Source organism: Pteropus medius, unplaced genomic scaffold (genome assembly GCF_902729225.1).
Source record: "Pteropus medius unplaced genomic scaffold, Ma_sr-lr_union100, whole genome shotgun sequence".
NCBI classification, from domain to species: Eukaryota; Metazoa; Chordata; class Mammalia; order Chiroptera; family Pteropodidae; genus Pteropus; species Pteropus medius.
This window is the reverse complement of record NW_024349800.1, coordinates 48,995,839-49,021,082: the sequence shown is the minus strand read 5'-3', so window position 1 is coordinate 49,021,082 and position 25,244 is coordinate 48,995,839. Positions and strand designations below refer to the sequence as shown.

The following is a 25,244-nucleotide window of genomic DNA, read 5'->3' as shown; positions in this document are numbered from 1 at the left end:
CCTTGTCATGAGAGAGCCTGGGAGACCCAGGGCCCCACCAGCTCAGCACCCATCTATGTTGCTTTCACAGTTTCCTTGGGATCCCTAGGTGTCTGCATAGCCCAACTGGAAAACCCCTCCCCTAGATTATGATGAAATTTTTTTAAAAAATGTGATTCCTTAGCCTTTCTCATCATAAAAATTGAAAACCTTTTTCTTTTACATGAATTTTCTCTTTTAAAAAATAGAAGGTATTATTTATAGCTTAGTTAAATGTTTTAAATCACCAAACCTCTGTGTCTCTTTTTTATGAAGACTGGTTCATAGAATTACTGAAAAAGATTAGTTCATGATAATGATGTTAACAGATTATGATGTTAATGATGTTAACAGGAGATTAAATCTTTAGGGTACCCACTGATGTACTGCTTTATATGGGTAGAAGTTTGACCTTTGTGTATACTTCTAGACACACTATGAAGGCTGGTGATATATGTCATGAGCCTGTGGGTTATAAATATTAGTGAGTGGTCTGAGTGCTTTAAAAAATACAAATGAGTTGAAGGGGCAGGTATATCTCTATTTGGCTTAAAAAAAAATCATTCAGGTATTCTTTTTATACTTTTTAAAACCAAAAAGATAGTACTACTGTACTATAATTTTATTGCACATTCAAAATGCAGATTTTAAAAATTCTAATTGTGGTTTTTAGTAACTAATAATTTAATGCTTCTTTTTGATCCTCTCCTACTTTCCAACCTTCTTTATTTCATGTTGCTTTCCCAATCTGAAGATGCCTGCATTTTGAACAGGTTGAACTTGTGACCTTGGCTATAATTGTCACTTCACAGTCTATTTTTGATTTTAATCTTATTATACTTTTCTTTCTACAGACTGGTGAATTTTCAGCTCGTTTCCTTTTGAAGTTGCCGGTGGATTTCAGTAATATTCCCACATATCTTCTCAAGGTAAAATATATAATTATCAATATGAGAATATAAATGAGCCTTTTAAGTAATTATTTAACTCTGACTATTTGTGTGATTGGTTTGTCAGCATTTTGTTCAGATGATGAATTTTATTAAAATATTAATTGCATGAAGATCCATTGTGTTCCTGTTACCTGAAAGCTAAAATAGTAGCCCTAATGGTTAATTTGAAATGAATTTTTTTAATAAGATAAAATTAGTGTAAGTAAATTAAACTTTGGAAAAAACTACCTATAGATAGTAGTCTTATTGGGATGAAAGACTCTCATAGAAATTATCTAATATGTATTTTGTCTTTAGGTCAGATTGTGTGTTAACTATGCTATGCTGAAGGACATTTTATTTTCTTTCTTTATGATAGTAGTTGATCTCAGGCACCTTCAAAATTGGGCTGTCTTGGAGAGACTCAGAATCAAGTTAGGCCAATGTATATAGCATTCTTTAAAATGAGATGCAGGCACGGCATGGCTTGAGCAGCTGTTTTGGGGAGGGGTCTGCAGATGTTTTGCAGAGAAGGGGTGGAATGCAACTGACTAGGCTATAGTTAGTGTGAAAGAAACTAAATGGTCCAGGGAGCCAATTCTGAACAGGAAGCCTTAAGACAAAGGCCTAGGTTCGTCACAGATGAGAATTTTGGTTGTGACTGCTCTCAGCTCCATATTTCAACCTGCGGTTATATAGCTTTAGTCTAATGTAAGAAAAATTTCTGCCTTCCTAATTGATGTTGTTCAAAGAGTTAACAGTGTTTATGACAGTCTAGAGAGAAGACAGAATTCTGTGCAAGTTTTCTTGCATGTTGTAGTCGTCAATAAATAATATTAGATGTTAATCTTGATAATGTTTGGAAGCATGGTCTGGTGGAATATAAACGGAAGACCATAGAAAAGATTAGGGATCTTTTTTTTTTTTTTTTTATACATTCCACTCCAGGGAGGGGAATTATTTTTTTCCCGTAAGTAAAACCTTGGATTTTTCTGTCTCATTAAACTTCTATTTTAGTTTCTAGTTGACTAGTTTCACATTCTGTATCCAGGGGTTGTGAAGTCCAAGTGAGAATGGAAGTCAGTAATTTATATTAGTTTTTCTTTACTCCTGTTGTGGAAAATATACTGCTAGCTCTGCAGTTACCAAGCATAATTAATTTGGTTTCAGCAGTTACTATGCTCTGTTAGAATAGAAAACAGTTTCCTTGGAAATTCTTAGGTCACATACTCATCGACCTTCATATATTCCAGGTAAAACTCATTTTAAATCAGATTCAATACTATATGAGAGAAAAAATTTACACGAGTACATTATTTATAGAATCGCTTTACTGTATAATTTACAGTTACAGTGTCTTTGATATTGTTGGGCCTTATCACTTTGATTGGTTGTCCCATTTATTTGTACTTGATGTTACCTCTGCTCTTATTCTTGAGGGTCAAAGGAAAAAAAATGCTTCTTGGATAATAATCTACTGAATTTTTTTCTCTTCAAAACCAAAATTTTCTGTTTCCTATTCTAAGAGTTCTAACTTTGTATTATTATGTCCTTACTTTCTTTGCCAAATAGCAGAAAGGTGGAACCTATTTGGCAAAATTGGAAAGCTTCCCACCTCTCCCTGCAAAAAAGTACTAGGAAATTATTTTTCTCCTGTAGATGAAATACCTACATGGCAGCACTAATGTCTTTCTGGTTCTTTTAGCTCATGCAAAGAGAGTGAAACAACAACAAAGACAAAAGCAACCTCTTGTATAACACAAAACAATAGCATAAAAATACCTACCTGCATACTAGAAGTAATCCAGAATAACTGTTGAGGGTTTTAAGACCTAAGTTTCTGAACTTGTTGAATCATAACCTTGGAACATTTGGCTATACTCTTAAAACAAAGTTTGCATTAGGAACTGCCTTTTATATTATTTACATTTGAATGCTTCTAAAATAATCAGCAGGCTTATGCCTGATAGTCTAAGTTCCAAAATAAACACCTCAAATTCCTAGGGTTAAGGTACACTTCACCAGCATCAATGTAGTTTCACCTCACTGTCTCAAAGAAATGAAAGGTAAAATAGAACTTCTACATATTGAGATAGCATGAAGTTTGACTGTACACCCTACTGATTTGCTACAGTGAAATTTCATTACACTGTGAAGCCATCATCCAGTCATACATTTATATGCCCAAGTGTACCTATTTTATCCACTAAGAATTTTTTTGATGTTAGAATGCAAAGCCATTAAATATTCAGTGATCATGATTTTGCCTAATATTATACTCTAAGCATATATGCCTCTTACCTGGGATAGAGTGAATTTATTTGGAAATTAAGTCTCAACTTCAGTGTCTGAATTTTATTTTTGGCCGAGGTAAGTCAAAGAGTTAAATAAATCATTTATGTAAAAACTCAGTCAGTAAAAAAATACTTTTGTATTAGTTAGGATCCTTTATTTTGCATGGTAGAAATCCAGCACAAACTAATATAAGTTAAATGAGAAATGTAGTGCAAGTCCTCTGCTTCTGTAGTCCACATGGCAGGAAACAGATCTCGTGTTGGATCATCTATAGATAGGCATAGACCAACTTTCTCATGTCTGCCCCATTCGGACCCATGTACACACCCTTGAACTTTTCAATTGGTGTACTTCATGGGAGGAAATAGTGGTCCCCACAATAAAGGGGGGATTACTGAAATGGTAAAAGTATAAGTATTCGCTATAGTTACTAAACCGAAGAAAGATTGTTTTATACTTGTATATTTTCTCTTAAGGAAGAGCTAGTCATTAGAAGATGCTGCTTTTAATTTTCTTTAGGATGTAGTGAAAATTGATATGTACATTCCTGCTTTCTTGTTCTGAGAATTATTGAGCCTAAGAATATGATGCTAAGAAAGCATTGCCCACCCCCTACTCCCCGTCCCGGAAAACCATACTCCATAGTGAGATAACTAAGGAAAGGTTTTAATTGTCTAGTGAAAATTTTATAATCTGAACAAGAAGTACTCAGAAACTAAGAATACAGTGTTTCAGAAGGGGAGAAGCTCACTTGTAAAGATGATATGTGTTTGCTTAGCCTCTTGAAATAAACCAGTTTTATTCAGAATATGGTGAAATTAAAATCCTACATTTAGGATCCCCTTCAGTATCATTATACAGAAGTATCTAGGAAGATTGCTGGGTCTCACTAAACTAGAAGGCTAAATAGTGATATTTTCTGCAGATAGTGGATATGATAAACATCAGATAAAAAAAAAATCAACGTTAAGTTTTTTTGTTTGATGAGACCATAATTTCTCATGTGATGTTCTTAGTCAGTTTGGGCTTCGATAACAAAAACATTTACTGGGTTGCTTAAATAACAGATATTTATTTCTCACATTTCTGGAGCTGGGAAGTCCAAGATCAAGTCACCAGCAGATCCATTGTCTGATGAGGGCCTTCTTGGCTTGGAGATAGCCATCTAATTGCTGTATTCTCTCTCATGACCAAGACAGAGATCTCTCTGGTGTCACTTCTTATAAGGACACTAATGCAGTTCACGAAGGCTGCACTCACATGACCTGATTACCTTTCCTCAGCCCCTCCTCCATATGCCATCACACTGGGGATTAAACCTCAACATATGAATTTGGGATGGGGAGACCCTAATATTAAGCCCATAGCAAAAGTCTAAATAGTTGCTAGAGCGTTTCTAAACTAGGTGCTACTGAGCTATAGCCCAGCCTAGAAGCAGGACCGCAACCAATTTACTATGACTGAAGTACTTGGATTTCTAGTTCCAGTGTTCTTATTCACATTATTTAATATCATACATGAGCTCATTCATCTTGATGGATTGCTCGCTGTAATTTAGTCCCACTACAGTATCTGAATCGTGACACTATATGGAAATAAACTAAAATAGGCCATCTGTGTTAGGAGATGAGCATCTCATTTTTCTCATCCTTCTTTGGAAGCCACTGTGGCTACATTGATCAGTGAGGGTTCACTCAGTGCAAGGTAGCAGAACACGGATCACTGTGTCAAACAGAGACAGAAAGCAGGAATTAAGGCCAGGTTATCAAGACAGGTCCAGGGCCTAGGACAGGCAGGTATCTTAGGGAGGTACCCATATTGGAATTGTTAGGTAGCTAGTCAGACGTGCACGACAGGGGAACAAAGGAATGGAGGCCCAGGCCAGAGACTGTCCCCCAAAAAACCCCATTGGTAGTTAAAGCATCCCTCCTACATCCCAGGAGGCAAAGGATGGGAGGGCCATAACCTACAGCTGGTTTAATCTGGCTACAGGTTCTTGCACAGAAGGTACTACTCTAACCCGCCCACGACCTCAGCCTGATTATACCATCATTATAATACCATGTTTATGCCTGGAAGTTCATAAATCTAATTATAACAGATTGAATTCTGGATAAGCACATGTGCACTAGGCAGAGTTATATAGCAGTCAAGTGTCAATTGAAATGACCTCACATACCGATCACCTAGGAATGCCTTTGTAACCACCCACCGGAGCCCTAATATGATACAGACCTCCACCTTCTACAGGGTTACAGCTCTCTCTTCCCCTGCTGTAACCCGCTCCCCATGGGGTTAGCCTCTTTTCCATCTAGTTAGCCAGTTTAGGCATGACCTATTTTCTACCTCAAAATGCATCTTTAATAAATCTTACCTCTCATAATTGTCACTGATTGGAAATTCATTTCTTTGTCAGCGATAAGAACCTAGACTTGTGTGTTTCCAGAACTCCCGATCGCCATAAGGGTAATAGAATCATGTGGTCTAAGAAGGTTATTAATGTGGAGGAAAGCATCCGAGGGCCCTTGTGTGCTGAGATTATCCTGTGTAGGAGCAGCTGCTTCCTCAGCCAGGTGGACATTGACTAGCAGATACACCTGCTTAGTCAATCTGCTTTCTAATCAAACCTAGGTTAGCAAATGCGGATGCTCACAGGGCCAGGCAGGCACTGAAAGAGTGAATTTGGCTTGATAATACAGTAGGACATGGTGAGAATTGTAGTGAACTAGCAAGTGTGCGCTTCATCTAAGGCAGCAGCTGCTACTGAACCACAGAGTCGTTGCCACGGGAGTGTATGGGCCTAATGTTGCCAGATATGCAGATGTTATTAAAAGGAGCCCAGAATCTCAGGTTTTTTTATATGAAAAATATCTGCTCATTAACTGATGGCAATGGATAAATACTTTTTAAGAATGCTGCAGGCAAAACAGAGTGCTTCTGTGTGTTGGCCATGGCAATCTGATAGGTGGACTGCAGAAGGGTGTTCTGAAGAGCATCTCAGGTAGATAAGGTACAGCTCCCCATAGCACAGAGTGGTCCAGTGATTGCTAGAATATGACAGTAGTATATGAGTGACACCACATTTCACCTGCAGATGTAGAGACACTGATTCTGAACTAGGAACCATTCTGGGTTAATCAGCGTTCCCCAGGGAAATAGAACCACTGAGATATGTATGTATGTGTAAGAGGAGATTATAAGAATTGGTCCACTTGGTTATGGAGGCTGAGAAGTCCCATAATATGCCACCTGCAAACTAGAAAACCAGGAAAGCTGGTGGTCTATTCAATTCAAGCCCTAAGGCCTGAGAACTGTGGTGGGGGAGGTGGGGGTGCTGGTATAAGTCATGGAGTCTGAAGGCTGGAGAATCAGGAGTTCTGATGTTCAAGGGGAGGAGGAGAGAGAGAGGTTGGGGAGGAGGAGGGAGAGATGGAGAAAAAGAATATGAATTCATCCTTTCTGAGCCTTTTTGTTCTGTTTGGGCTCTCAAGGAGTGGATGGTGCCCATCTCTGTTGGTGAGGGTGGATCTTTTTACTCAGTCTACTGATTCAAATGCTGATCTCTTCCCGAAACACCCTCATAAACACACCCAGGAATAATGTTTTACCAGCTATCTGAGCATCCCTTAGCCCTGTCAAGTTGACACATAAAATTAACCATCACACGTTTGTAAGGCTGCTAAATTTGTGACTGGAGCCATTAACTGAAAGATAACTAATGTATAATTTAATACAGAGTACAATTTAGGCCTAGATTTTAAGGTATTCTGGGGCATAGAAAGCATATTTTAAAATTATCTCCCGAGATGTATGTTCTTGTGTTTTTCGTTGTGATGCGTGGTGTACCAGAATTCTCTTGGATGCTTATTGGATATTTTCCACCTTGATTGCTGTCAGATTAAGTGATAGACATCTGAAGTGGCTTGGTTCCCTGAGATTATTTTAGAAGTCTGTGGAACCAAGGTAAATTTGAGGAGATTACATCTGTGTTGCATAGTTTTGTCTAGAGAAACTTGTAAAAGTGAGCAAGAAGTTTTAAGGGCCGCAAGGGTTCCCTTTGACTGAATGATCCCAGTGAACTTTAAGTCAGTGGTTCTCGGTTTGTGGGCTGTAGTGATACCCTGGCCCAGCCTCAGCTCAGTGAAATTGCTATCTGTAGAGGTGAGGCCCAAGTATCCTTATATTTTAAATGTTCCCCAGGTAATTATAATATGCAGCCTGGTTTAAGTATAAACTATGGATTTCTACATTGGCTTAATAAACTCAGATGTAAATGGATTTATTGGCATAATAATGGAGTGACAATAGCCCTCACTAGTACCTCTAGCCTCACTTGTCAATGGATACTGGCCGTGATAAGCTTTGAAGGGTGGGAGTGAAGGAAGAGAATGAATTTGTATTGAATAAATGCTGTTTGTAGGAACTGGATCGGGCGCTTTATACACACTGTCTTATTTAATATGACAAAATTACCTCAATAACTACGTGAGGTAATTTTTTCCATACATTTTTAAAAAATAGGTATGGACTCTGGAGGCTCAATAATTTAACTGGTCCAGGTAGCAATGTGAGGAACTGGAATTTGGATGCAGATCTCCCTGACTCCAAAGCCAGTGGTCTTTCCAACACGTCACACTGCAGCAAGAAATACTCTGTAATATTAGATTAGTTTACCTTTAGTAGTCTTGAGGTAGAGAGAATAAATGAGTTTGAGGAAAGATCTGAAAATGAGATCCAACATAAATCTGTCTGGAGTGATATTAAGGAAGATCTTACTGTGACCCAGTAGTGACAGAAGAGAACCTTGAACTGGGGCAGCACCTGTACCCCCTCTCCAGTATCCTGAGCTGCTTATAACAACAGCAGCGGAATGCCATTCAGAATGAACTTGGCTTGGTTCTTGAGTGCAGTGCTGTGCAGAACCCCGGAGTACTGATTTTGACTTAAGGTGGTACTGGAATCTGTAGAGGATTAGACAGGCAAAAAAACAAAAATACAAGGATAATCATTGTCCCCAAATACCTTATATATAGTTGACATAGTTAATACATATTAGTTTAAAAATAGTTAAGTGCTAATTTGTATGCTACATGTACAGTAGGCCCTTAAATGTAAAGATCTGTTATGGGTGGGAATGGTTAGAGAAGCTTCTGTGACTAAGTTGAGACATAAACTAGACCTCTGAAGAGGTCTAGCTTTTAAAGGCTAGAAAGGGAAGCGGGACAGCGAAGGTGCGGACGATCAAGTCCTTAGTAGTGTGGCTGTGTGGGCATACTGGAATTCAGGGCCAGGTAGTCATCTAGGCTGGAAGAGAAATTTCTTGCAAGAGAATAATGAGCGATAACGATAACGCTGGAAAAAAGAGTTGGGAAGATCTTGAATGCTTGAAGAATGATTTCAGACTTCATTAAGCAGGTAGTCTTAATCTCTTTATACCTTAATCTCTTTATAAAGAGATTAATACTACTTTATTTCCTTGGCTGCATTCCCTCCCACACCTAATCTCTCTGCATTATTACTTTCAGAATAGTCTACTTTAATCTCCTCTTGAAACAAATAAGTGCTCCCAAAGCATACCTGTCCCATGCAGTGCTGTTTTACACTGTTTCCCAACCTGCGCTATTAATCTGAAATAGGCGGCTCTCCTCACTGCCTTGCCAGTGCCCTGAGAATTCCCAGAGCTTTCACTTGATGCTGCTCTCCCCCCAGCTCTGAAACCCCTACTCTTTCATCTTTTTCTAGAGAATTTACTTAATTGACATAAGAATGAAGTCCAAAGAAATTCAAGTTACTTGCCCAAGACCATAAACATTTATTTGGAGCTGTTGACAGAATATCTGATCTTGATTATTGGCAGCTGGTACTAGAGAGGCGCTACAAGATGAAGGTGGAGGAGATCATGAAACCAAAGTGAACCTTTTGAAGGAGGAAGTGTAGTATACAACTTTGGGAAAGCCAAGGCCTGAACTTGGAGGATCCAGTGGAAGAGAATTATGTAGGAAGGTCTGCAGGAGCCCAGAGTTGTATAAACCAAAAGTTTTAAAATATTAATAAAGAAGGGAATGAATGCTCAATTGCCAGTGAATGAATAAGAATAGACCCAAGAAAAGACATTTGATTTGGCTAGGGCCATAGGGATGTTGAGACTAGAGAGAACACTTCAGTATTATGGTCAAGATAGAGACCAGATTATTGGTTTTAACGAAGAATGTGAATGAATAGGAAATATACTCAGTGGGTATTTGACAAAATGAGTTGTGGAAATGGGTTAGAAACTTGAAAAACTAAAACGATCATGTGAAATTGTTAAGAAGAAACAAATGATAGCATGCTGGCCAAAATAATCATAGAGAAGGCTTTTCAGGAAATAGTTTTAATTTGTGACACACTTGAATATGATAATCTTACTGAAAAGTTTAAAGGAAATATTTCTGGGGAAAATCCATTTCAAGTGGTATCATTCTTTCATATAGTTAGGGAGAATAGGTAATGGCACGAGTTAAAAGTGCACATGACAGGCACACTCTGTGACTTGTCATCAAAGATTGAGTTTTAGTAAATTTGCAGTTTTGAAATTTCTTATTCCTCTCACCTTCCCTTATGAATGGGAGGATTTTGCATTCTGTGCACCCAGAAAAAGAGAATTAGGCAAATTAACCTCCCTAGACTTTTCTTTTTTGGATGAATTCTTGCATTGTCCTTTATTATTTGGAACTGTTTGAAAGTCCATTTAGTTTTACGTATTTGCTAGGAAGGAAACCGATAATTTCCCTCAAATATTTTCTTTATTTAAACTCCAGCAAGCTTTTTAGGGTGATATATATTGATTATAGTTGTTTCTCAGCAAGCATAAGATAGCAAATATTAAAAAGCCGTCAGATCCTGATAAATGAGTATAAATTCAAAGGCTGACCTCATAAAGATTTTTCTCTAAACCACTGATTTAATGATGCCTCAGAATTTGAGACCTTTTATTTGAAGGAATTTTTTGGATCCAGTAAAGTCACACTTAATAAGCAGCTTTTAGAAATAAAGACTGCTTTAACTCACTTGCGTGAAATCTGGTTTTAAAGCAAAAACAGTCGTCTGTTGCTTGAAAGACCATAAAGAATTCACAGAGAACCCTCATCTTATCTTAAAGGAAATAGTTTCTGTCTAATCAAATGGGAGTGGGCATTCTTTTATAAAAGTAGGAATGTGTACCTGGAAGAAAGTGTCATAAAAGTAGGGTTCTGTTTATTCCTGCAATAAATCTGATTTGTTATGGCTAATTTTGAGCCGAAATTTGCATTTGAGACTTACAAAGAAAATAGTAAGATGGTCTGAAAACTTACTCTACAGGGAACTTCCCTTTATTCTTTCGTGAAGGTGGTGACCCATGACTGCTTTCAGTTCATTGTCCTTGTCCTACTGCTCTTCTCTAGAGAGAGAACTAAGGCTTAGAGAAAAAATACACTCTGGATCAGAGACCCCAGCGTTTTCTCTAAAGGGCAAGATAGTAAAATTTTGGGCTTGCAGACCATATGGTCTCTATCACAAGTACACAGCTCTGCTGTCATAGCATGCAACCAGCTACGGACAATACGTAAGTGAACAAGTGTGGCTGGGTTCCAATAAAACTGTATTTTAAAAACAGGCATTGGTGGACGTGGTTCCATAGTGTAGCAGTTAGCATGTCTGCTTTACACGCAGAAGGTCCTGGGTTCCCGCCCCAGTGGAGCCGTGGTCTATGGTCTATGGCCATGCCATCCTGAACAAGCCCGTTGTCTGATCTTGGAAGCAAGCAGGGGTGGGTCTGGCTAGTACTTGGATGGGAGACCACCTAGGAAGACCATGTCTATAGGCATAAATAATAATAAATAATTTTAAAAAATAAATAAAAAAAATAAAAATAGGCATTGGGCCGGATTTGGTCTGTGGGCAGTCGTTCGCCCATCTCCTTTCTAGATTATGGAGGGGGCGGCGATTTCTTCATAAAGGCATCTGGGGCATCATAGAAAGATAAAGAAAGAGATTTCTTTCAAGGAGCGAGTGATTTTTAATAGCATGCTCTCTTAGTTGATATTTTACTAGCACCTTCAACTTGGGTGAATTCGCCCTCTTTTCCTCCCTTCTTTTTCTCTTTTTTTGTTTTCTTCTCACCTTTATTTCGTCTTCTCATTTTTAAATAATCTGTTGGTAATACATAATTTACTAAATTCTCTTCCAACACTTAGTTTCTCTGTTAAAATGTGGTCAGGCTATATTATATACCACACCAGATTGCTGACAATATTAATGAGGTAATGAATACAGTGGTACTTAATCTACTTCTGAGCTTGGAATAGATGCAGAATAGAAATGGTTTTGATTTTATTTAGTCATTTAATTTGTATTTCAAAGTATTGAATTTGTTGTGGACTAGGAAGAAAGTATTTCATTGAAATTAAGAGAGTTATGTTTACTGCCTCTCTTTTTCTCTCTCTTGATTTCACCTATATAGGATTCAAAACTCAACTTTTAATTTGCCCCAAATTTCCAGATATAATTATGATAATTCTGACAATAGAATATACTCCTACTAAATACAAAGTCACAGGCACCTTCTGTGAACTTTCTCCTTTTGCTTTTCTATTGTTTTATTTTGCTTTTATTTTTTTATGGTGTGCCTGTGTTTTTGTTTTCTAAATTACAATTTTAACATATAGCTGAATCTCAGATGATTATCAGTTGACTTGCTTTGCTACCCTGTCCCCATATGTAGTAATAGTCTTTCAAGTACAGTCTGCTTTGCTACAGAGCATGCTTTAGTAACATGCGGTAGTTCATGCAAGAATGGTAAATATTGGAAACATGTCAGTATAATACAAAAGTTGCCATGGTTTATAGTTGACTTTTCTTAGGACTTTTCTTAATATTTTGGCCACTAAATAACTGCAGCTACATGCAAAGTACACTAATACAAACGAACATAGCAAGCCGTGAGGTATATTGTAATTGCATACTATGTCCGTTCACTCTATATTCTTTCTTTTGGCTCAGTTTTTCTACACTCTGTATTTATTTATTGCATGGTTTCCCCTGTTTTTGTGGAAAAGAAACAAGACAGTGAGCCAAAACTGGCCTTCTCTGGCCTCATTGCATTTTGTCCAAAACCTGCTTTTTCACTGTCACTTCTGGGGATGATGTCCCTGTACTCTTTTCCATAACTCAGCGTTTCAATCTTTCTTCGTAGCACCTTTCATTAAGTTACTTGTACCTATTTAAAAAGCCCTATATTTACTATGATAATTCTTCATTTATTAGGAATTAATAAATAAAGTATTTAATAAATTTCAGTATTTTTACTGAAATTACTTTGTTTTTTGTTTATGCTTGGTTACAGAGTAGTACAGGCAACTGTAAGGTAAGGTCTGGCTTTACCATATTTTTCTTACATTTCTTATTCTCAATGTTTAATTTTTTTTAAAGGAATGCATATATCACACTGTAGCAGAACACTTGTATTTTAAAACAACCAGAAATTCTCTTCTTTTACAGACTAGGCATCTTAGTCCTTTACACTTTCAATATATGTCATAAATTTCTAAATCCTTCTCTATCCTCATGCTTCTCTTCAGGAAGTGTTCTGGATTGTCGGCATCTCACTTAAACTATGATGCCCAGGAATAAGCACAAAACTTCAGATAGGCTTGATCAGGTCAGTGTTCATGAGCACTCTGAACTTCGTCATTAATTAGTGCTTATTGAGCTCATTAAAAAACTGAATCTCCTTGTCTTACTCATCCTGTTTTATGAGTTGGTTTCTTAAGGCAAAGTGTAGACTAATTCTTTCATATTGTCTTTTTGAATTTGCCCTGTTTTTTCAGCCTATTTATGGGGGAGGCCTTGCCACCTATAATCCCAAAAGGGAAATATGAATTGGAACCAAGTAGTAGAGGGAGGGTAATAGGAATTAGGGGATATGATCATTATAGGTGACCATTTATATCTGGAGCTACCTTTTTCTATGGTGACATTTTCTCCACATGATATCCACATGATAAAGGCACCACCTGGCACCTAACAGGTAGTGTCAGTTAATCTCTGTCTTCTGTTATCAAACCATTTTTATCAATCAAACCTATAACTCAAAAGTAAAATATGGTTAAGAGTATAAGATGACTATATAACAATAATAGTACAAGTCATAATTAAGTAGAAGTACAAAGTTCTTGAGTGGGTTGAGAGATTACTTCTGGTTGGGAAAACCTTTATAAAGGAGGTAACATTTGGGATAAGCTCTGAATGATTGTTAGTATTGATAGAAGCTAGAGAGAATGAATGAGCATGATTTCAGGTGGCAAAATAGCACATTTAGAGAACAGTAGAACAGTCCAGTTTGGCTAGATCATAGAACATGTGCACGGAGTAGCGGGAGATAAGAAAGGAAAGATATTTTAGAGGTGTAATGATATGGGTAGAACCTTACATACTCAACTGAGGAGTTTAACGATTGCTTTGAGTGATTGTTTTGAATAGTACTATGATTAGAATTGTATTTAAGAAAAGAAATCTGTCAGAAAACAGTATATAAAATGATTGAAAGGGAAGTGGAGAGAAATGAGGCTGATAGTCGGGAATCAAGGGATGTGAAACTGAATGTTAAGGCTCCAAGTGACCCACATTTCCAACTTGCTGAAGTTTTGGCACACATAGCTGTGGTGCTTGCTCACCTAGCTCAATGATCAGCCTGGGAAAATGAGGACGAGGAAAGGGCACAGGCTGAACTTTCTAGTCAGTAGTACCCAACGTGTATATGTTTTGGTTCATGATGAGCTAAGTACTGAATTGAGAGTTTTTAGAAACGTTTAAAACAGAATATCATATATCTCTTGACTGTGATGATAAAAACATTGGGTTTGCATTATGATGTTAAAAAAGTCTTTTTCTAATAACTCATTTAGAGAGGGATTTTGGTCAGAATCTTGCCATTGACAGAGAGGGCAGTGCTGTGTATGTTTATATTTAATCCTCAGCCACCCTGTAAGGTGGTACAGTGGATGTCTGTTGTTTCTGTCTGCCTAGCATTTCTCTTCCTCTTCTTCTTATAATAGTATTACATGTCCATCTTCATTTCTCCGTACCATTCCTGTGATTCTGGTGAAGCTGTACATTACAGTTCTTCTAATGCCTATTACAGTTCTTCTGCCTAGAAGGGATTAGTTCAAGGACTGGAGACATTATCTAAGCTTGCCCTGTCAGAGTCTTGCCTAGAACATTTGAAAATTGAAGTAGGAAGAGAAAAACTTTTTCTTGGCTGTGATGTTTATAAGCTGGCATTTGTTGAGTCCAGGACTGTAGGCATCCATGTTCCTCACCATGTGGGAAAAGCCTCTAGATCAGCACAGCCCAGTAGAAATATAATGTGAGCCATATATATAATTTCTAATAGCCACATTAAAAGATCTAAGAAGGAACAGATGAAATTAGGTTTAATAATGTTTTATTTAACACATTATATTCAAAATATTACTTCAATATATAATCAAAATTAGAATTATTAATGAGATATTTTATGTACACATTTTATACTAAGTCTTTGAAATTTGGTGTGTATTTAAATCATTACCACCTCTCAGTTCAGACTAGTCATATTCCAAATGCTCAATAGCTACATTTGGCTAATGACTAACATATTGGGTGTGCAGCTCTATACTGTGGGAGTGAAGAAAGCCAACATAGAAAAAGAAGTAAAGATGAGAGATAGAGATTTAGAGAGAAAAAGTACTGTCAGTGGTGAGATTTTTGGTTTTAGTCCTTCAAGCTGGAGAAGCTTTAGCTCCTATAACCAGCTGTCCTTTGGAGTCTTTGAACCTCTCTCATAGTTTCCCAATCAATAATCTTTTTTGCTTAAGTGAGTATGATCTAGGTTTCTGTCATGTATAATCAGAAAAACCTTGACTCATTCAGAAAGGCATTATTATCTCCATTTTTTTAAAGATGAGGAATCTTAAGCTCAGAGAAGTTAAATAGGTTACCCAGGGTTATCTTAACCCAAAAGCCCCTGCTCTTTCCAGCACAAGAGATTGCCATGGAAGCTAATTGTAGAGCAGCCCCTTTTCTCTTCCTAAAGGGGTGGAATTTATTCTTACTCATCTGTTGTCCAACATAGTTCTTTCTAGCTTCTGACATAATGGAACTATGACTTCTTTTCTGACAGGAACTTTTTGGTGGGTTCACATAGTAGTCCTGTTAACACATTCTACCTCCACCCCTTTCTAAAAAGTGACTTCAGCAAAGTTACTTGGCATGAATGGAACCTACTTCAGTTTTGCATGTCCTGTGGTCACATGCAGGCTGCCTGGTAGATGGGTGTCGTAATCCAACCTGTTTCATGTGAAATATTGTAGTCTGTCCAGGAGACTTCAGTAGCATCTCTGAACAATTATGTCATTAAAGAACAAGACTTATGAGCCCCGTTAAGGCTGTGTAAGATCTCTTTTCCACCCTTAATAAAGTTAAGCAAGTTCTCATAATAATTTGAGAATGATTCAGCCTTTTCTGTTGCTAACTGATGTTGCGAAAACTTGGAAATCAACATGAGGCTATTCTTTTCTGTTTTTCAGAATTATCCTTTTGAATGATTACAATATTCTAATGTTCAATTTATAGTTAATCGATTTTAACAAATTGCTACAAACCCATTTATTGAGAATTAACATGAATAAAGCTGAAGTTTTGTGCTAGGACACCCAGGCAAACCATAATAGCAGTAAAAAATTTGAACTTGATGGCACATAGCGAAAAGTTCATCTTAATTTATTTAACCTCATTAGCACACTATCAGATGTTTCTGTATTAAAGGTTAACATAATGATTCAAGGCAGTTTAACTTCAGCAGGCAGTGTAACAGAAAGCTACCCTAAATTAAAATGTACAAAGCAAGAGTGCTGTCTTGTTTACAAGTGTGCTGTCTCAACTTGCCACCACCATCACATCTTTCACCCGAAAATTCCATCCATGAGTCTTTTATGCCATATATTCAAAATAAGAAAAAGGACAGTAGGTTCACATCGAGAGCCTTCCCGTTCACGATCCTGTTCTGCTCGTGTTTCTCATCTGGTCACTAGCAGCTGGCAGCCAGTTCTTAGTGCAAGAGGAACTCTGCTCTTGGGACCCTGGCCAAGGCTGGAGTGACCCCTTGGATCTGGTTCTCCTTTAAGCTCCTCTCTATTTTCTAAGCCTAACGAGGCTGATTCTTTCCTTGCTTGGATGCAGGATGTAGATGTAGTCACTACATCTACACCCTAGTTTGGAGGGGCTTCTGAGGTAGCTGGCAATATTCTATTTCTTGACCTGGGTGGTTCAAAAGTGTTTGTCTTTTAGTAATTCACTAAGCTATAGATATTTTTGTATAGGCTTCTGTATTTGTATTTTTCATAAAAGGTAAATTAAAAAAATAAAACAGTATATTGTATGTAGTGAGTTTTAAGGAATTATATTTTATCTCCATTTGCTCAGAAACCCAAGGCTGTGAGACCTATAATATTATAAGACAGTCTCCTTCAGAGCCATCCTGAAAAGGAGTCCATTCATTCATTCAACAAATATTTATTGAATTGTTACTGTTTGTCAGGCACTGTACTTGATGCTGAGGATGGATATATGGTGGAAAACACGGTAAATGTGATCACTGTGCTTTTTAATCATGTCAATGATATCATAAGTTAAAAGGCTAGTCTTTAATACTGTTTGGGAATATTGTCATGAATATTTATATTTATATTTGAAACTATTGACATTTTTCTTGGTAGACATTTATCAGAGGTAGTATAGTAGTTATCTACTACTGCATAATTACTCCGAAATTTCGTGGCTTAAGATAATAGATATTCATTATGTTGTGGTTTGTCCGGATAGGAATTTGAGAGTGACTTAGCTAGGAGGTTCCAGCTCAGAGTTTCTCATGTAATTGCTCTCAAGATGTTGGCGGTGCGCGTAGTCATCCGAAGGTTTAACTGGGGCTGGAGGGTCTATTTCCAAGATGGCTTACTCACATGGCTTTCGGCAAGAGAGCTTAATTCCTCTTCACCTGGGCCTCTCTATAGGCTGCTTGAGTGTCCCCACAGCATGGCACATGACTTCCCGCACAGCAGGCAATCCGGGAGAGTAAAGAGGAAGCTTCAGTGCCTTTTATGACCTAGTGTCTGAAGTCGCACACTGTCATTTTCTCTTATTCACTTCATTAGAAGAGGTTAAGTCCAGACCCCACTTAAAGGAAAGAGAATTAGGCAATCAAAGAATTTATGGGCATGTTTTAAAACCACCACAGGTGGTATGTGGGTAAATAGGTAGAGAGAAAGAAACACAGATAAATACTAGGATCTAAAAGGTCACAAACATTAGATTATCCCTGTATCCTTCTACTTACATCAACCTTACATTCCACCCATACTGAAAATTTAGCCTCAACATTTCATACTCTTTCTTGGTTTTGTGCCTCCCTCAATTGGGACTACTTTACATAATTGTTTCTGTCTGTTGAAATCTTCCCCATCAGATGTGGCCTTATACCACTGTCACCTCCAGGAAGAGTGAAAGTTCAAGCAAAGGCCTAGAGGTGGACAAGTTTGAATTCCATTCAAGCAAGAACAAGGTGGTTGAGTGTGGAATGCCAGATTAAAGGGTTTGAGCTTCATTTTGCAGACACTAAAAAGTCATTTAAGGTTTTAAAACAAAGGCAAGGCACAAGCCAAGTGGTGCCTTAAAATTTCACTGGGGAAGGTATATGGAGGCAAGGAGCACAGATTAAAGGAGACTGTGGTTTATTTACATCATTAGCACACTATCAAGGATTGTTTCCTTCAACAGTCTAGAAGTGAAGTGATGCACTGGTAGCAGTACAAATAGGAAGGAAGGGCTGATGTTTATGAGTTTCCATAAGTTCCTTATGGAAGATATAGTCTAATTCACCTTGATATTTCTCTGCATTCTAGGAGTGCCCTGAACACAGTATGTACTCAGGATGAACTTGCTTTTATAAAAAAATATATATGTATGTGTATATAGTATATATAAAATGATTTAATGATAATGTAGATGAGTTCTTACATTATTCAAGCATACTCTACTTTTTCTACTGATTTTTTAAAAAAAGAAACATGATCTACAATTATAGCAATTAAAATCTTAAATCTAAAGAAAACATAAAGGAAATATAATTCTAGAACTCATTCTATTTTTATTCAGTACATATATTTTACTTGATATAATGAGACTAGCCTATTAAGGAATAGAAACAGACTTCTGATTATGTAATACCCTGCAATTATTTTTATGGCTATTGCATTCCAGTCTTCTTATGCAATATTTACAATGTACATGTGTAGCAAGGGTACAGAATACAAGTTCTAACAATCTTAACTGTAAATCAGAATCAAGTCACGCAAGGTAACATTTGTGAACTTGCTTCACTGATGCAGACAACCTTTATTAAGAATACATAAAATACTAAGTTTACAACTGTATGGTAGTTTTAGGGTTTTAAGTTCTAAAATTTAATTATCTCCTACTTCATAATTAATTCTTCCAAGACATTTTGATATTGGTTTAATTCGAAGATGGGGAAAAGCTCATTACACTGTAAAACAAAACAAAATGTTTCAAACATTGCATGAATGTGATGAGAACTTCAGCAGATTATGGCTACAAAAGATTATGATTCAGCCTGAAAACATAACCTATGGAAAATCATCAACTGTGCAGAATGAGCTCTTCCAGATGACAGATCTAAGAAAACCTGCCAATAAAAGATAGAATGCTAGAAGAAAAAGAATCCCGTTGACTTTCAACATATGGCCCCGACACTGACACATCTTATAGTTTTTAGTGAATAGCAACCCAAAAAAGTGGGTTGATAAAACCAAAAAAAAAAAATAAAAAAATAAAAAGGATGCATGAATTTGAAAAATTCTGCTCTGATTTTTTTTTTTCACTTTTATTTCAGAGGATATTTTTAATGGAGTGTGTATATGTCTGTGTATGAGAGTGGTGAAGGAGTAGATAGTAATTATATTTTCACCTTTCAGGGTAATAGATACTCCTAGCAAACTGAAAATAAAGACAAATATCCATGTAAATTTATACATTAGGGAGAAAATTTCCACCGTCACCTGTTATCCTCATTATTGGTTCTCTGTACTCCCTGAATTTGTTCCCCCCAACCCCCACTCTTCTCTCCACGGGTTCTTCTTTTTAGTCCTTTCTTTAGTTCAGGCTTTCAGCTACTGCTTAAAAAGTTTATTTATTTATTTTTGGTGTTAGATTATACATTATGTCTGAATGTTGTGTGATTGTTATCTTTTGTGTTCATTTTTACTTTCATTAAAAAGCTTATTTATTTATTTTTGGTGTTAGAGTATACATTATGTCTGAATGTTGTGTGATTGTTATCTTATGTGTTCATTTTTACTTTCATTCGATAAATATTGAATACCTGTTATGTACCAGCCACTGTACTAGAGAAACCTATAATTTACAGGCTGAATCTTGTCCGATGTATTTCCAGGATACACATTTGGAATACTCCATGTGTTTGGAATATAATGGGTCAAAGAGTTACAGCAAGTTAAGTTTATAGGACAAATCTACTTCTAATCTTCCCTTCCTTGGAATGGAACTGATTTAGATAGATATTCCCTGTAGAGAGCTCTGGGTTTCTCCTAAATTCCACCACCACGGGAGTTGTGGTGCTGATTTAGAGCAGGTAGATTAACTGCCAAGTAACTGCAAAGCGGTGGATAAATGCAAACACACGAAAATGTCAGTATTCCTGCTCTGCTGCTTACTTTGGTTTCATCTGAAAAAAAAAAAAATGAAGATATAACTACCTACTTATGAGAGTGATTGAGAAGATTAAATGCATTAATACATTTAACTGGTTAGTTCAGTGACTGCCACAGAGCACTCTATACATGTTATCTATTATTATTCCTATTACTATGATATGAAAATTCTTGAAATAACAAGACAAATATTGACTAATTAGTATGAGTTACACAACATATCCAGGCCTAAATATTTCATAAAATTATAGAACTACAACAAACTAGCATGGAGTTTGATGTCCTCACGGGCAATGGAACATTCTTCCTGAGGGATATTGGGCAAGAGGAAGTATTATAGAATGTTAGAAAAGGCAAGTGGAGATGGGACGTGATTGGTTAGGCGGTTGGGGATTTCCTTCTAAAGCCAACAGGTCCTATTTCATCCTATCCTATCCAACTAGCTAAAGCTGAGTTGGAGGATTGTGATTGCTGTAGGCCGACTTAGGTTTAGATTTGTAACATGGGCTGGGCCGTGGGGTGGCCTCTATTTTGTAGGTCCTGATGTATAAATTAACTTTACCATGTGAAATAAAGAGTTAGATCTACTTTAAGGCACAGTTTCAAAGAGCTTCCTTAAACCTAATTATAATCAAATTACTTTTTTTTAAAGAAAATCTTTTAATTTACACAAGTCTTTTTAGTGTCTTCTGCCTGCTCCTGGTGCTATGAAATCTTTCCCCTTTGTTAGCTAACCTGACAAGTTGTTTGTTTAATCTATGAGAGCTCCTATTCAAATGCCCTATGCACGTCTCTCTTTCTGTGGAGGGAAGCTGTTTTGTTCTTTCTCACTTGCAGTAACCATACCTTGGTTCTCTTCAGAAATACCCAGGAGAGTGTTTGTTTTGATCAGTAAAAAAGAAAACTAAAACATTCGATCATATAGTAAACATCATCCTATCCTATCCCCAGTTCCAGGAAAAATTCACTTACTATTGCAGTCTCTGAAGTACCTTTCTTATCAATCTTAAATTGTCAACAGCTTGGCTTTGTACTGAAAAAGATATTTTCTTAAAGAGATTAAGCATTCCTCTCTTTATAAGGACATTTACAATTATCAGAACAAAACAATGTTTCATATGTAAAGTTCACTGAACTTTACTCTCAAGTTAAGTTACACTCAAGATTTGTGTACTTTGGTTTTTATAATTTACACCTTCAAAAAAGTTGTTAAGTCACAGTCAAGCCCTGGGCAAGAGCCCAAGCTTGTAGTCAGAGCACCTGTGTTTGAATTAAAACTACATGCCCACCACTTGCTGTGTAACCTTGGCAAATTAAAAGTTCTAAGCCTCAGTTTCCTTAATTCTAAAATGAAAATAGTAATATCTGTTTCAAATGTCACCTTGGTAGAGAATTCTCCCTTGACTCCATGTACCCTATCCCAAAAAGTAAGCACTTCCTCCCTCTAAAAGTAACCACTACCCTGAGTTTTAGAAAGAAACCCTTGAGAGGCCCTTTATGGTTTCATCACCCAAGTGCCTTAACTATAGTCGAGTCTTAGCTGTTGTTTTAAATTTGATACGTCTTTTTAAGTCTCTTTTCAGCTACAGATTCTTCCTTTATTTTCCTTATAATTTTTTTGTTAAAGATCCCAGGTCATTTACTTGTAGAGTTTCCCACGGTCCAAATTTTGCTGATTGCAGACTCGTGCGGTTCAGCATGTTACTGTGTTTTTCCTGCAGACAGGTAGCTGAATCGATAGGCTTTATCAATTCTAGGTTAGTTCCTTTGGCAAGACTATAGGTGGTGGTGCTGCGTTCTTTGATATGAGGTGTATAAATGTTGGGGTGTCTGTCTTTTTTTGTGATGTTAGGCGCCATTGATGTTTAATGCTTAGATCCATTAATTCATTGGAGGTTGAATGGTGATACTATAATTTTATCATTCTCTTTCTGTTAATTAGCTAGCATAATTTTATAAGGAGATGCTTCCTCTCATCTACTATTTGATTATTCAGTAGTTCTGTTCATATTGGAAAGGCAGGGTAAATGTTTGATTCTTTCTTATTACTTGCAGGATAAGAGTCTGTTATTCTTAGAAGTTGACTAATTAAATATTAATTCAAATTAATTTTGAACTCATGACTTTAAATATATTTGGCGGATTGAAATTTAAATTATCCCATCTATGGCCAGCGTAACCTTTTCACATTGGTTCCTGAGTCCTTTTGACACAACTCTGGTAATCTTTGCTATCTGGTATGACAAGGCGTTTGAAACTCATCTTGTGTATTTCCTGACCCAAATCTGAAGCCAACCTTTTTCTAAGACATGCTCGTTTCTTTTAATGGGAAATATTTCACTATCACAGTCTAGGCTCTTGGGGTACTCATTGCTACTGGATTGATTATACTTAGTTTCTAGGCATTTTCATGGTACAGAGCTAGGAAATATATATTTAACATGTTTAAGAAACTTTTGTTATGAAAAATTTTGAACAGTCAGAAAGGTAGAGAGACTAGTATGTTGTACCTGCATTTAAACCATTACCTAGTTTCAGTAATTATAAACGTAGGCTAATCTGTTTTAACTCTATTCACCTCCTTTTCTATGCCCCAATTGGAATATTTTGAAGCAAATCCCATACATCATATAATATTATTTATAAATACTTTAGTTCATGTTCAATTTTTAATGCTGTCTTCTCTTTCCTCATCTTCAACTCTGTGATGGAGTTGTCTGCTCCAGACCTGGCTCTGCTCCTTAGCAGGTGGGACTTAAATTCTCCAATCCTCCATCTTCTCATCTTTTGAGTCAGGGGCTATTCTAGAGGATCTCCAAGGTTTTACACTATTATAATTTTTCTTTTTAAAAATAAAAATCTGTTTATTTTTTATTATAAATACTCATTATGAAAAGATGCAAAGAGCATAAATGTATGTAAAATAAAGGGGAAGATCCCTGAAATCCCAGCCCCTAGAAATGACCATTATTAATAATATGATATCTTTTAATTCAGACTCTTGGTAATTTTCTTAATTGGTGTCTTCCCATTAACCACATATTTGTGGACCAGCCTCATCCTTAAAAGAAAGAAAAGATTGTGCAGGATTTAGGATTCCATTAAGTGAATGTGCCATAATTTAACTAATGTCCTAGTGCTAGATACTAAGATTGCTTTAATTTTTTTTTTTTTCAGGGACGGGGAAAGGACTTTTAGTGCTTCAGTGAAAATATCTGAACACACATGTATATATCTAATTACTAATTTAGGGTAAAACCTTAGAAGCAATATTGCTGCATCAAAGAATATGTGTAAACACACATATGTCTTGTATTGTATACACACAAACATATATAAATATAAAATAATATATATGCTTTCTTCTTCCAGAAGATTGTATCAGTTTACAGTTCCTCTAATTTTTCTGATTGGTACTCTAAGGCTTGGTTTCACTTGGAAGCAAATTGCTGGGACTATTAGGAGTTTGGATTGTGGACGTTAGGTAAAGCATAGATACGAGTTTATCTGTGACAGATTGCCATTCAGGACTTTTCAACCCAGCACTACTGACATTTTTGGCCACATAATTCTTTTTTTGAGAGGGGCTTCTTTGTATTGTAGGATGTTTAATAGTATCCCTAGTCTCTACTCACTAGGTGTAGAACTCTCACCTGCCCCCCAGTTGTGACAACCAAAAATATCTCTAGACATTGCCAAATGTCCCCCGGAGGGCAAAATCTCCCCAAGTTGAAAACCATTGAATTTTCCCTCCTATTTTTGTTTCTATAATGCAAGTCTGTTAAATTTAATTCTTAGTCTTTGCATACCAATTTACATAATGATTAAATTCCTGAAAAGTAGTTAAGATGTATTTTCTCATATATATTGCAGCAGTTGGAGGGGAGAAACAGTCTGGGTTAATTTCCTTTGGTAAAATCATAGATGTTCTTGCCTTATTCCTTTAACAATAAAGAAAATTTGTGGAAAAATGAATATATTGAAAAGTTGTTTATGAAATGCAGTCATTTACAGTGTTTAATTTTGGTCACTGTCAACCTAACATGTTCTTTAACTTCAGTGGTGGTGTTCTGCTGTGTCCTGGCCCTGCCTTCTCTGTGTGAAGCTGTCAGTGTCAGCCGTCCTCCCTTTGTCTTCTTAGTGAATCCGAGGACCCCCAGTTTTACTCCAGTAGTGATGGCCCTTTACTTTATCTGTCCATTATTTCACTTAGGGTTTAATTCCACCCCCCCACCCCCCGCAATCACAAATGCATTCAAAGAGCATAATCTTGGATTATTTCACCTAAAAAATTGCATATGTGGTATTTCCATTGGAGTTGAAACCGGTAAAGTTGACAGAGACCAGATTTTGAATGTTGTAGAGAGCAGACTGCATTTTGTCAGTTTAACTTTTCAAATCTATTTGAAGTGGTATGTAAAGAAATAAGAATGATTCGTTGCCACAATTTTATTTTTGTGACAGGAGCCATGACAACAAAGTTTTTCTCTGACCCTGATTTACATTCTAGGATTCTAGCCTCTGCTTCGTCTCAGTTCCTACCTAAGACTTAGGATTGCCAAGTGCATTTTCCAAATGGATAGCCAGTTACAAACTTTGGGAGGTGCTTGAAGTGGGCAGAAATGCTGTCTCTACAGTGGGGTGATATTCCCAAATAGTCAGGCCTATTTGACCTTGAGATTCTTCCTTGCACTCAACAAAATCAAAAAACAAAAACAACAACTTGATAATCTGCTGTGGTTTGAAATCCTCCTCTCTATTTATTTATGTGGAAACTCAAATTCAGAACTTTTTGTCATCGTTGTTCAGATTAATGTCTCATGGGGCCATATTGAATTCTTTCTAATCTCTATTCTCATATTCGGATGCCATTGATACTTATATTTCTTCATTCAACGGATACAGAGTGTGTTAATTCTGAGACAGGGGCCTAGGACCAGTGCTTATGAAGCAAAATCCAAATTTAGCTCTTTGTACAAGTGTGTATGAAATTATGAATTAAACAATTTTTACTTCCCTAACTCTTCCTAAGAAACAGTACCATTATGCTATTGGTAAATCTTCAGTAGGCTGATTTCCCTGTCTGTAGACTTTTACATCCTCTTTCCTTTAGTGCCCTTCAAGGCATGAGGAAGGGTGGGGGGAGGCTTGGAGTACTTATCTGAGGGAATGGCCACCCAGTCAGATAAGGATA

At 36.8% G+C, this 25,244-nt stretch overlaps 1 protein-coding gene across 8 annotated transcripts in view; it reads left to right on the top strand.

Moving 5' to 3' along the window:
- Window positions 1-25,244, top strand: part of BABAM2 (BRISC and BRCA1 A complex member 2) — a 343,218-nt gene that overhangs the window by 112,856 nt on the left and 205,118 nt on the right. For all 8 annotated transcript variants that reach the window (XM_039887509.1, XM_039887506.1, XM_039887507.1 and 5 more), the window contains one exon: window positions 873-947. In XM_039887509.1, the coding sequence (XP_039743443.1) occupies window positions 873-947 (75 nt within the window). The remainder of the gene's footprint in view (window positions 1-872; window positions 948-25,244) is intronic.